This window comes from Perissodus microlepis, chromosome 4 (assembly GCF_051167445.1).
Source record: "Perissodus microlepis isolate ML-2025 ecotype Zambia chromosome 4, ASM5116744v1, whole genome shotgun sequence".
In the NCBI taxonomy this organism is placed as follows: Eukaryota; Metazoa; Chordata; class Actinopteri; order Cichliformes; family Cichlidae; genus Perissodus; species Perissodus microlepis.
In genome coordinates, this window is record NC_140464.1 from 18,511,947 (window position 1) to 18,526,395 (window position 14,449).

Sequence of the window (14,449 nt, forward strand, 5' to 3'; positions counted from 1 at the left end):
ACAGACGGACAAAATGGTGGTGGCTAACCAACCGGACATAGTGATGGTAGACAAACAGAAGAAGACGGCCGTAGTGATCGATGTAGCGGTTCCCAATGACAGCAACATCAGGAAGAAGGAACATGAGAAGCTCGAGAAATACCAAGGGCTCAGAGAAGAGCTCGAGAGGATGTGGAGGGTGAAGGTGACGGTGGTCCCAGTGGTAATCGGACCACTAGGTGCAGTGACTCCCAAGCTAGGCGAATGGCTCCAGCAGATCCCGGGAACAACATCAGAGATCTCTGTTCAGAAGAGCGCGGTCCTAGGAACAGCTAAAATACTGCGTAGGACCCTCAAGCTCGAGCTTGGAGGATTGACCACCCGCAGGGGTGAGCGGGGAAAAAAAAAATGTATATATGTATATATATATGTATATATATGTGTGTGTGTGTTGTCTCTGTCCAGAAGAGCGCAGTCCTGGGAACAGCTAAGATACTGCGCAGGACCCTCAAGCTCCCAGGCCTCTGGTAGAGGACCCGAGCTTGAAGGATAAACCGTCCGCAGGGGCGTGCTGGGCGCTTTGTTTTTTTATATAGTTTCATGAATGCAGTTTGAGAGGGAGTGTTCACATTTTGAGCATATATTCTTTTTGTCTGCAAGCATGTATGCCTTCTGAAGGCATGTGTATCAACTTATAGCTGGATACATGTGCAATCTAACAAGATGTTTTTTGGGATTTGAAGAAATCCACTTATACAAATGTGGCCCCAAACGTGCAGAGAAGCAGCTCTCTAAAGATGACATGTTTAGAAACTGAAAAACATCAGGCCTTAATTGATAACAGGAATTTGGAAATGTGACACAAATGAACTATGGAGATGCAAATACAATAAGCTGCCAGATGTCACAGTTGTAATGGTTGGTGCACAGTTGTAGTTGTGCAGCTGTGGTCCCATGGGTGCAGCAGGAAACTCAAAACCTCCATGCTCTAACTGATAACAGAGGTTTACGGTACATTGAGTTCAAATGTTGTTGTGTTATTCTTAGAAACCTCGAGAAATGATAGAGCGACATCAAAAATGCTTTCGATGTTTATTACATGCTCACATTCATATTCTGTTTAATATTTAAAGTGCCAAATGTTATTTACTGAATCTTATCAACCTAACTTTAATTTAATGAAGCATTTACAGAAGTGAAATGACCATAAGATGCAGTATAATATGCAGTTTCATTTTATTTACCTTTTTTTTCACATTTTTGTACATCTCTTAATTGGGTATTTATATATGACATCCATTTAATAAAAATAAATGATTATGTGCATAAAAATAAAATGAAAAATACATTTTAAAAACAGATTAGAAATGAAGTGCACCCATTCCATCCCATTTGTTATCATCTCTTTATCTGCAAAATAAAAACATCAGAAAGTTTAAAAAAAATTGTTAAGACCAGTCATTTAATTACTATTACTAGTAAACCTTAATTTACCTTGAATTTACATCTTAATGAATCTTATAACAGGAGATAGTTCTGGAATAAATTATAGCCTAAACATTTCTAAATTACACTCATTTTTTTTCCTCCTTTAAAAAGCTAATTATATAATTTTCATGATAAAGGTGTGCTTTTAAAAAGTGCAAACAGAACATTAAATTCTTAATTCCTAATTTATTTTAATAATTTGATCTTTGAGCATTCTTTTGAGTTTCCATGTACTGCATTTTCTTGTAATTAAATGTATCCTACATTGCAACTCACAGACTTTGGTCTTCAATAAAACTGAAATGCAGAAAACACAATCTCAATGTTTACCTTAAGAAGGCTGATAATTATGCTGTACAACAGAGATAATATGAAGAGGAATATGAAGGAGGAAGCTGTGGACCACAGGCTGCTAAAATCGTCTTCAGCGATGACATTGTCCCAACTCAGATCACAAAAGTCATCTAAGAAGTGGAAGATACAGTACACTTGGTTAGAGGAGATCTATGTGAATCTGTTTTCTTTTTGTTTATTAGAGTAATACAATTTTCCTCTAGTGTTAATGGAAAAGTGAAAAATTGAACACTTTGTGTGTATGTCTGATTTTAGTGTTGTTTTGAGTTTTCCATATACACATATACCAAAGAGTCTCCATGCAACGTTTATTTCAAACAGACATCACACATAAAAGCAATTGGACACTGTGACTCAGACAGGTTGAAAAATAACACGATGACAACAAAAAGCAAGCATTTGTCTCACAGTGACTGACATCATGTGTGAACAGGTTTTCATATAGAAAACTGTCACAGACAAAGAATGGCACAAGCACAAAATGTCACATTTAGTAGATACAGTCAGTTTCTTTGGAATTACCATGGGCGACGGACACTGATTTATTAAGATTTCCAGGTTGGACATGGCAGGTGAACATTTTGGTTGGATTGCTTTTGTACCAGTTTTCCTTAGTGGTGGTGTAAAGACTCATACTTCGCCATTTCTTGTCATTTTTGCTCTGCTGTAGAGGGACGTCAGTGCCTTTAAGATAACGTCCAGAATTTTGTCCATAACTTTCTGTCCATTCGATTTTATACATTTTATTCACAGTACTGGTGACTAGACACACCAGAGTGATTTCATCTTTAGCAGTTAATGGGTCAGTATGCAGCTGTGGGAGGGTGTGGACTGTCACTGTTGTCCCATCTGAAAGAGATACTCAGTTAAATAGAGAGATTTATGTACCAATTTAAATAGAAGACATTGAGTTATGTATAAATGTAGACTGATAGATGGATGGATGTGCGTGTAATTGTAACATACTGTTTTTTGGATCGGCAGTTGTGGAAATATCTGATGAGGAGAAAAACAAAACAATTTTATTGTTTTATTGTTTATTGTTAAAAAAGATGAAGTATTATGTGTTAACCCTCAGTGTATTGGCTATTAGGTCTCATCAAACAGCTTCTACATTTTTTTGCATTATTTTTAAATATTCTATCAAATTTTGGATGAATTTTTTTTAATACATCATTAACACTTTCATATCAGTACATTAGAACTGGCTAAAACTACTAGACTAATGACTAATTCCATATGACTTAGCTGGCTTACCTGATTTTATGGCATTACTTTTTTTAATTACAAAATCATACTGCTTATGTTTGTATGAAGATAAGTATCAGTTTCTCACCAACTGTGTTGTCTCTGTCAGTTTTATTCAAAGATGCGCTTTGACCTCCCGTAAAAATACACATAAATGCAGTTCGTTCATTTATATCGCTGGAATTTACTATGAGAAAACTTGCTGCGTTGTACACTTTCTTTCCATTTGGCTTTTTTGATTCAGAAACTGTACTGATCAGATCAATTTTTCTGGTGATGTCTGCTCCATTTTGTAGCCATTTGATCTCATGTTTCTTTGGTGCAAACTCTTTGGCAAAGCAGCAGGTAGTATAGGTACCGTCCTCATCAGGAGAGGAAATCACTTTAAGAGTTGGATTCTGCTCAAACACCTCTGAAAAACAAAGACGTACAAAAATGTTTAAATGCAAAAGGAGGGAATGAATGTCTTTTTATTTAAGGTGAAACACTTATTCCTTGGTGTTTTCAGATTATTTTTTAACATAAGCGACTCAAAATGTACTTGCATTGAAGTTAGCCTCTACCATCATTTCTTCCAAAAACAACAACAACCAAAAATAGAAGAACTCATATCAAGAACTAACTTCAAGAACTTGGGCAATTTAGAATCACCAATTAACCTAACTCCAGAAATGAGAAATATTGATCAATATGTCATTCTATTTAATAAGGAGAAGTATTTACTTTTATGTCATTTATATGACATAAGCACCATAACTAAATTTGGATTGTGGTTTTTGAAAGTTGAAACATTTTTTCCTTGGTATGCTCACATTCTTTGTCAATATATAAGCAGCTCGAAGTGAACTTACAATCAAGTTTAGTTTTAGTTCAGTTTCTTCCCAAAACATCAAAACCATGAACCAAAGAAATCGAGAACTAAATAGAGCTAACTTGTATTCTTATCAGAGGTAGCAATCACTAGGTGTTGCTCAGTAATAATTTAAGAGTAATTTTAATTACTGTTCAGAAATCAACTAACAAAAAAAAAAAAAATTAATACTTGTACTGAACAAGGCTACTGTATTTGGTAATGCATTACACATCAGACCTTTGGAATATATTATCAGTGCTTTCATGTAAACTTGTTGTAAGTCAAATAGAATAATATAAACTGATTAAATGTGACTTAGCACAAGGCTTACGTGGTTTTGTGATACTAGCCTGTCCATTCCCAGCAGCGTGAGTCACAGCACATTGAAAATTCTGTCTTGCATTCCAGTCCTGTCTCCTCACTCGGACTTGACTGACTCCAGTATAAACATTGCCTTTTTGTACTGCAGGGTACTGGATGAAGTCTGTCAAGGGAGTGCTGCCTTTTCTCCATGAAAAAGTCACCGCAGGAGGGTTAAAGCCAGTGGCAAGGCACCCAAGAGTGACCATATCTCCACTTTCAAAACCACATGGTACCAGAGGAAACACAGTGGGTGCAGTTGAAGTGGCTAAGAAAGGGGAGACAACAGTATTTAAGATACCAGAATAGAAATACAATAATATACCAGACATTGTCACTTAGAACTGATTAAAGAGAAAACACTTGAGCTGATTGTGTTGCGTAATAAAGTCCATCATGAAAGACCTTACATTTTAAATGTTTATCATTTCAAATGCCCCGATTTATGTCCCAATTTATTAATCACTCTCCATTAGTGTTATACAGTATATTATATCACATTATATCACATTATATTATATTATATTATTAATAAGTTAAACTTCTCTGTCAGTCTATAGATATAACAGTATATATACCACACATTTTCACTTAGAACTGATTAAAGAGAAAACACCTGAGCAGATCCTTTTGTTTAATAAAGAGTAATAAAGAGATTATAGTTTCTAAATGTTTAATAGAAAAAAAAATCAAGTGCCCGAATCCTTCCCTACAACATTTTTTAGAGGCAGTTGGTTCACCAGCCTTCCCCAATACTATTATAAGTTTACTCTTCTGTTTGTCGACATATAAATCAGAACATTACTTTAAATGTAGAATATGAACAAAAGTCATTAGTAAAGCATAGCGTAAAGTTGTTAAATGTCCTTTCACAGTGTTGATGGCAAATTCTTACAAAAACACAATAAATTTGATCCAACTTAAGCAGTGATCTCTGAAATGAGATGGTATTCTTACCTGATGAAACAGTGACTGTTGTCCCCTTTCCCCAACAGTCTAAAGCACCGTAGCACAGTACTGAATCTAGTTCATTCATAATATCAAAAAATCTGCATATCCTATACAGATTTTACATAGGAGAAGTCTTACCTGAGGACATCAAGGACATTATCTTGATGCCATTTTCTCAGTAGTCTAAAGCTCATTTATGACAGTTAACCAAATCTTGTCTTATTTCGTACAAAAATTAATTACTACGACATTCTGTTTTTGGTCTCAAAGAAAATTAAAGAAACACTTACTTCTTGATATAGTTATAACAAAGAAATAAACTATGTTCAGTGTTTTACAAATTCTTTGCTCTTTTGGCTACAAAGTGTTCCAATAATGACTTTCTTTGCTGAATTTATCCCAATAGATGAATCAACATTGTAGTAGTGGATAAAAAAAAATTCTGTCTTTAGTGAAAAATACATCAATTCATACCTGACGTGACGGTGACCATTGTGCCTTTTCCCCAGTAGTCAAAAGCGTAGTCACAGTCTAACAAGTTATTCACCACTTCATACAAAAACAGACTTTCCATCTTGATATACTTGATTTTTTCTTCAAATTACCAGACGTTCGACTTGCAGAATTTTACAAATACAGTGGGAATACAGTGTACACTGACACAGTTTCTTTTAAAAATATCAACGTTTCTAACTCAAAATCTTAAGATTAAGGACATATTTCAATTGCCTTACCTGTTGTGACTGTAACCATTGTACCTCTCCCCCGGTAGTCGAAAGCCCAGTTATCACAGTTAACGGAGTCTTTTGCACCTCTTACAAAAACTAATTTCTCGGATATCCTGTTAATTTGTAACATTTTTCTGAATTTGTAAATAATTAGAACCACTCTAAACTCAATAACTGTTTACATAGTTATGTTCCGATTGAAATAAAGGTCACAATGGTTTTAACCACCAGAGTAAAAATTACCTGTTGTGACAGTGATCATTGTTCCTTCCCCCCAGTAATCAAAAGCATCATCACAGTGTAATATCTCAGTATATCCAACACACAAAAACAAGTTCCTTTAAAACCCGCTTGATGCCACTCAAGTCTAAATTTAATGAATTAAAAAAGGAATTAAAACATTTCTGTAGAAAACAAAATACATATATTTTGTTACCTGTTGTGACAGTCACAGTTGTTCCTTTTCCCCAGTAGTCAAAGTAGTCATCACAGTGACAGATTTCAATTGCACTTTAGTGCAAAAATATTTTTGTCACATGATTAAAACTAACTTAATAAACAGTTTAAACCTGTCATTTACACAGATGTTTTACTTTACCGTCCATATCAGTTAAGCACACAGTGTAACCAATATTTCATTAAATGACAAATACAGAATTCTGCTCAAAATAAATTAGATTGTTACTTACCAGAGGTTACTGTGACTTGTGTTCCTTTCCCCCAATAGTCAAAGTAGACATCACAGTGATCTGTTACAGTCTGCTTGTAATACAAATACTTTTTAAATTTAAACCAAGGAAGTATGGAAAAAGCAGTTCCCTCTGTGCCCTTTATTAGCAGTTTCCTTTGAGACATCTATTTCCTATGGTTTAGCTTCTATAAAATTAGGTATATGCCAACTTCCTCTTGTTAACTCCAAAATGTATAGCAAACAACCAGCAGAAGTTAATTATTTATTTTCAAATAGATAATCTATTATCGAATCTAGCTGCCAGAAGTTTTAGGTGAAGTCACTACTATTAATGACACCTTTTGACTCGTGACTGTATTCATTTAAAAAAAAAAAAAAACATATAACAAAACATACAGTGGCCCTGGGAAATAATAGATTGAGGTGTTAGCTACCTTTAAAGAGCTTGCCTTTGAATAGAAAGCACTTGGGCCATTCAGCTCAATAACACTGTTGCAATGTCAGTCAAAGAGTTGAATGATCCTGGTATTGCAGGTCTGAAGCACAAAGGACTAGTTTTTAGTTTAGCTATTTTTAGGACATTAATGTATTAATATCCTAAAAAATAGGTAAACACCCTTTGGACTATGGAACCAATAAATTTAAAGGCTGAAATTACTTATGGTAACAAACATTCGTACTTTATAGATATATCACACAGTCACAATGTTTAGTACATAGTTGTGAATATTCAGTCAGCTTGTTTAATTAATTTCATGACCCCTAACATCAGTGTTAGTCTGTCTTTCTGCATCCACTTGGGTCCATTTGAGTTTCAGTGGTGTAAATAAGTCATCGGAGAATGAATGCAAGACTATACTTAGACCCATACATGCCTGCCAGTTTTTTTTTTTGTTTTATTTTTGTTGTTGTTGTTTTTTTTACCTTGAGGACTTTTCCATGCTTCAATACATTACAATACACCAAATACCAGAGTCCTTCAGGCAGACCTCATGTCAGAAGTATAACAGAAACAACTACTTGGTGTTCACTTGATTTGTATGGTGTTTGAAGCTATCTGATTATGTCCAAAAAGCTGATTCTGTTCAACTGGACCTAGGGTTTTTAGTGGGGGAAATGTTTCATCACTCATACATTCATGACTTCTTCAGTCGACTAAAGGAGTCACTTGGAAACTGTTACGTCCAGATGAACAAAACCAACTTTCAAGGATTTCCTTAGCTTAGGTATCCTGGCCTTAATCCCACTGGAAAGATGGTGGACTTGTTTTGTATGCATGCATGTGTCAGGTATACATATTAATATTGGAGGATCTGATGAGAAAAGTTGTATAGTGAGTAAAAAAAAGTGTGAGACAGGGGCGATTCTAGGATCAGAGCTTTGGGGGTGCTGAGCACCAGGAGAGCTGCCCAGCCAGGCAAGATAAACTTTACTTGTCACAATGAGACTTCTTCCCTGTCTCTGTCAGTCCCTGCATCCCTAAATGTCTCCAGTTGTCCCCAGTTCTCTCTGACTGTCTCCTTGGTGCATTTAAACCCCTGTTCCTCCCTGTCCTCATCGTCTGTTGTCTTCGTCTCTGTTATCAGTCATCATAATTTTACCATCTCTGTGGAAGTCTGCAAATTTCTTTATTAAATCACAAGATTCTTAAATTCATCAATCCTCTCTGTGCCTGGGTCCTCATCACAAAACATGACATCACTGCTTTGTACATTTTAACACAATTTAATCCCCACATTTGTGAAAGAAAAGCAAAACACTTTTTTGAAAAGTCTGTGACAAAACCATCAAATCTGATAAAGGTTATTTAAATGCTGCAAAAGAAGAATGGATTGGAATAAAAAAAAAAAATACATATCCTAACCTTAATTACTGGGGGAGAATAATGAATGACGCTCATAGTGAGCAAAAAGTAAACTGAGTGCATTTTTTGGACAGAGATTCACTTTTAATGTGTATGTATAATATAATACAGATGCATAAAAAACACTCCCGAAACAGAATAAATTATTACAAATAAATTATTACAAAATATTTAAAAAATATATATAAAAATGGAGGCAACTTTGCCTGTGGTAGAATGTATACCATGCATGAAAACATCTTTACTGCAGATACTAATTTTACTAATTAAATAATACTAATTTTGTGTTGTAAGATTTATGAGTTTCATGCTTTCATAGTGGTACTTAGGAGAGCTTGACATTTTTTATCAGGTGGTACACACTGTAAAAAGTTTGAGAAACACTGATAAGGTAAGTGTATGTGTGCTTTTGGAAAACATTTAAAGCTGCAGTACAGAATCTTTGAAACAAGCTAGCTTAAAAGATTTTTAGAACAGAGCACTCTGCTTCTCTTTACAGCTCCTCACTCCACCAGGGCTGTTTTGCACTTTCTGATAGTGTGAAAATGTGGTGCACGTACTGCGGCAGTCATACAGACAACTGGACGGTCCAAATGTTGGCCTACCTATTACTGGCTGAGGTTTTAGTAGAGTTGTGGCTGAACCACATAAAAATATATAATTAATTTTAATCTCCCCAATCAATTACAATGTTATGTTGGAATGTTGTTAAAGAGGGTCAAAAATGTTTCAACCCAGTTTGTTTAGCAGATTCTGTATAGCAGCTTTAATATAGGGAGAACACAACTTCCAGATTGTATGAGTAAAATTAGTTTTTTTTTTTCTTTGTCAGTTTAACAGTTTCTGTTTTGCCTGTCACTGTTCCCTGTCTGTTTTCTTACCTGGTTCTTCCTGACCTTGTACTTTCTCCTAACGTTCCCCTCTTTCCTCTCTCCCTCTTCAGACTGACAATCATACACAAATAGATTGTATTCAATTAGATGAAAAATTACATTAATATGAAAAAAAATATACTATTAAGATCACTAACAAAAAGTCCTCTCTCAGTGTACTTTCAACCAAAAGGCAAATAACCAAACCTCATAAAAGATATAAATACTGAAACACTGATCCAACATTATTCTTGATTGACGGATCATTTGATTTTACACTTTTACCTGAATGTGGCTCCTTTTTTTTTGAAAAAACTTCCTTATATCCATTATGAACCTGGCTGTCTCTCTCTACACAAACACACACACACACACACACACACACACACACACACACACACACACACACACACACACACAAAACAGGAGTTATAAGGTTAATGGGCATCCAGTCAGTTAGCTAGTTAGTATAGATTTAAAACAGGACAGTGGTAACAACAGTAGGCTACGGACAATTTTAAGTTTTAGATTTTAAATAGGCTGTATACATTTCAACGGGTGCAACAGGACGGTCAAATGTCGCTGATTTTACTACAGAACAGAACGGATTGTAGGGTAGCAAACATTGTCGGAAAACATGTTTTCAACACTGCCGGTTACCTGGGTGTAATGTTTTTCAGCTAAAAAGAAACATGGTCTTACTCCTACCTAACTATATAAAGAGTAACTGAAGGTTAAATGTAGCTAATATGTCCTGTCTTAAGCCAGGCACTTACACCTCCGCTCCGCTGCGTCTCAGCCACCATCGCTCTGGCAGAAAGGGCGCTAGAGCCAGAGCAGGGGAGAGGCGAGCTGGAACAAACCATTATGGGAGGGGGGGTTATCTATACTTTTGTTGTTAAAATGTTACGTCTCAACCAAGTACTGTATGCTTTATATATTTTTAGTAGTGTGTCACACAAACAGCAAATATTGTCAAAAAAGTAAGAAATCTTTGGGGGTGATTTGATTCATTTTGGGGGTGCTGAAGCACCCCCAAAAGTGGGCTAAAATCGCCCCTGGTGTGAGATATAATCAGTGTCATGATGCAGTTCCTTTGTGTCTTTATTTGGGTTGACTATTCACAATTCATAGTCTGCTTCGGCACACTGTGACAGAGGAGATGTATAAAGGAGATGTATCCATGAAATAAATACATTTCCCAACCCAAATTTACTTTCTCAGCGTCGACTGAGATCACTAATTCAGGTGTTGTTGTGGTAGTTTTAGAGTAGATGATGTTTAAGAGTGTACAGAGATGAAAAAATAGTTGCCTCCCCTTAACAAATCTAGTTTGCTCCTGTGAAACAATAGTTCGTACAATATTTTCCAGACAACATGCCAAAGCTTTAGCAATGATCTTGGCATTCACATCATTAAGAAGAGAGGTCTCTAAGATGCAAAGATTTGTGCCCTTATCTTATTTGAAGAGACTTATTGAAGCTTGTGTTAGAGTAGGGGCGAGAGTGTCATGTTGCAATGATTCCTTACATACCGCAAGCAGTAATGGGGACAGATTATCCTGACATTTTTTAAAGACTTCAACAGGGAATCTGTCCAGACCGGGAGATCTATTACTTCGTATGCTTCTCATGCTTCCCAAGTTCTTTAGCAGCATCTGAGTTTATCATATCTAGGGGTGTCTAGAAATTAACTAATTTCAGTGGAGTCAGATGGAGATTCAGATTGATATAAAGACAAATAAAATGAGTGAAAAACTGCATTAATAGTGGTGGAATACCCATGCAATGTGCCCGATGAATCTTTTATCTGAGGGATTATATGTGAGGATGATCATAAAAGAAGTCGCTCTGCATCCCTAGTGGGAATAAGATCAAATTTAGTCTGTAAATCACCTTCAAGTGAACTAGGAGAGGGAGAAATAGTGATTTGTTGACACAGTTTAATAAATGAGTGTCACAGGAGGAGAGAATGGCATGTTAAAAATGTGTTTCCAGATTCAATACAATTATCTTAGGGAGGGGTATTGCCAGTTGAAAGAAACTGTTTATTAGTCTATTGGTTTTGAACTTTATTGACCTGAAAACTTTCCTAGAGGGCAAGGGAAAGAATAAGTGAGGTCTGGGTTGGGTGTGGTCCATTATAATCCAGCTGTCTTTCTTTTGGTAGGTAGTGTGAATATCACTGAGGGGGTTAGAGTTGCACTAATGATACGCTCTGCTGCATTCACCACCCATTGCGGATCCTTTAAGGTTTCTGCAGCTGGCGAACCACAACATGCAACAGTAAGTCTAAAGACTTTCAATTGCTGACTGTTGAAGTTGGTCAGCAGTTGACAAGGGAGGTGAGCTTGCTTTAACTTCCTTAGAAAGTAAAGCCTATGTTGGGCATTGTCTGTGAAGGTTCTCAGTCATCCAGGTCATCGTAGTCTAAGGATCTTGGAAAGAAAAGCATCTGGACTTCTTTAAGTTGCTTGAAGACGTTTCACCTCTCATCCGAGAAGCTTCTTCAGTTCTAGGGTAAAATAGTGGAGAGTCCCAGATTTAAACCCCGTGGGAGTATCCCCCCAAAGAGGGACAAAAGGACCCCTTGATGATCCTCTACCTAATCACGTGAGCCAAGGTGTGAAAGCGGGTGTGGGTCACAATCAGGCAGGGTTTCGGGTGAGCTCATTGTGAAACCTAGCCCCGCCCTATCATGTGCCTCTGTTCAAAGATGGTCGAACAGAGCCGGTGGCTTACGACGCCAACTGTCTGCCATCTATAATCCTGTTTTAATTATAGATGGCCTCCGAATGGTTATTCAGACTGATGAATTTCACATCCAAAATAATAGGGTGCTCTGGAAAGATTCCTCCAGACCCTAAAAACTATGTTGCACAACTTTTGCCTGGAGTCTGGCAGAGATTGGACGGGGGTCTGCTGTTGCTTCTGTTTGCAATTAGAGAAACCACTCAGGAATCCTTGGTTCTGTAGATCTATTGTTTTGGCATATGGTAAGTCGTCCACTTTGTCTCGTTCGGGAGAAATGGTAATCAGCCACTTCCTAATCCACCTTTGCCAGACCGCAGTCCTGTACCATGACATTGATGTGGAAGGACACAAACCCATTGGGCAACATGCATACTGGGTTAAGCCAACAAAAAGGTTGATAATGCAAAAGGCACTGGACTATCTCACTGAGCATGGTTTCGCCATTCATAGAAACCAGTGCCTAGAGTTAACCATGTGTATTAGTACCAAAGCCAGATAACACTCGTTGGTTCTCTACTAACTACAGTAAAGTCAGTGCTGTCACCGAACCTAACCCTTTTCTACTTCTTAGAATGGAAGGTTATATTGACAGGGTAGAAACTGCTAATTTTGTGACCAACTCAACCTGCTAAAAGGCCATTGGCAAGGTCCTTTGACTCCCTGAGTATCCAAATATTCACTTTTGTGACATTTTTTTTTTATTTTCTTCAGTTGTGCTGTTTGGGTTGCGTGATCTGCCCACTAATTTTAAGGGTCTCATATGGAAGTTATTAGCTGAAGTGAATAATTGTGGTGCCTACGTGGATGATGTAGTCATGTACTCATCCACCTGGTATCCATCTTGAAACTAAGGAAACATTTCAGTTATTTTCTTCATGCCTCACTTAGTTTAAACCTTGCCAAATGTTAATTTGGCAAAGCTACAGTGATATACCACAGAAAGCAAGTCGGTCAGGGACAGGTGTGGCCAGTAACAACTAAAATACAGGCTATTTTCAATTTTCCTGCCCCACAAACAAAACGAGCATTGTTTTTTTGAGATCTGTAGATATTAAGGAGGATTCTGTAAGAATTTCTGTGATGTTGGAGCTCCCATCACAGGCTTGGTCAGCCCATTAAACCCCTTCATGTGGCCACTTGCTTGTCAGACTGCTTTTGAGTTTGTGAAGGCATTGTTGTGTAGCACCCCAGTTCTCGCTGCACACAATTTCACATTTCCTTTGAAACTTGAAGTTGACGCTATTGACTGTGATGTGATGTAAACTGGGTTAATTATGTGAGTGTATGGTAAATCGACTGTGCAGGTGCCCAGCTGTGACTAGTGTGGTAAACATACAGCTCCAGGACGACTGACTGGAGACAGGAGCCCGGCGTTGTGAGAGGTCCACTCCCTTCCTTAAACACCTAACCAGCCATACCAGCAGCAGTTATAGTCTGAAGTTTATTTGTTATGAATGAAGAAAGGAGTTGGTAGGGGTAAGCTTTACCCAGAGATTATTTTTGCATTCATTAGAGTATAGTTTTCTTTGTTGTTTTAAAGTGTCAACACTCCCAGTTTTGTTACTTTTCCTTCTGTTTGGTAAATAAGTGACATTTATAACCAGAAATTGGTTCTGTGGCTGTTTGTGTCTCTAGCAGATGTCTGTTTCATGTTACGCTCTGGTCTCTAGGTTGTAACACTAAGGTTAGCCAATCTACCTAATCTGAGTTTTTGGAGCCATTATAAATGTTGAAAACAAGTCTCTTAGTCCAGTTTTGCCAAAATGTTCAAATATTGATGTTAGTATTTGAGTTAGTTTAATGTAATGTAAACTGAAGTGGATCATTTTCATACTACTTATGAGAAATGACTGACTTAATAAATTATCCTTACCAGAATGTTCTAAAGTTTGCGTATGACAACAGTAATACCACCTTATACAAAAGAGTCATGCTAAATGACTGAGCTTAAAACTACTGCCTAGTTAACATATTACCTTTTTTTAATTACCAAATTTAAAAAGCCATTCCAATATTCAGTCAGTTACAGCTCAACATTAGTCTTAATGGATTTAAGTCTAATGTTGTCTAATGTCTAATGTTAATTAAACACACTGGCCACTGTGATGACAAAATATTAGGACTAAAGCTTTTCAAGTGAAGTGATTTTCTGCATTATTTCCACTCAGGTCAAGTTTTTGTATTGCGAGATATCACTGTGGTTCCAGTCATACACTCTGACATACAAACATACGAAAACCTACACGTAAGCCTGCACACAGGACATCCTCTGAGCAAAATAGAATGGTAACCACAACACAAGAGTCAC

The 14,449-nt window shown here is 36.8% G+C and overlaps 1 protein-coding gene and 1 gene segment (V, D, J or C); both read right to left on the reverse strand.

Moving 5' to 3' along the window:
* LOC146388767 (uncharacterized) overlaps positions 1-14,449 on the reverse strand; it is a 162,268-nt gene that overhangs the window by 30,931 nt on the left and 116,888 nt on the right. The window lies entirely within an intron of this gene.
* On the reverse strand, positions 1,216-5,807 carry LOC146388768 (Ig mu chain C region membrane-bound form-like). The segment is given in 7 exon segments: positions 1,216-1,389; positions 1,798-1,931; positions 2,344-2,670; positions 2,788-2,817; positions 3,158-3,481; positions 4,254-4,550; positions 5,708-5,807. Coding segments are annotated over 7 exon segments (1,224 nt in total).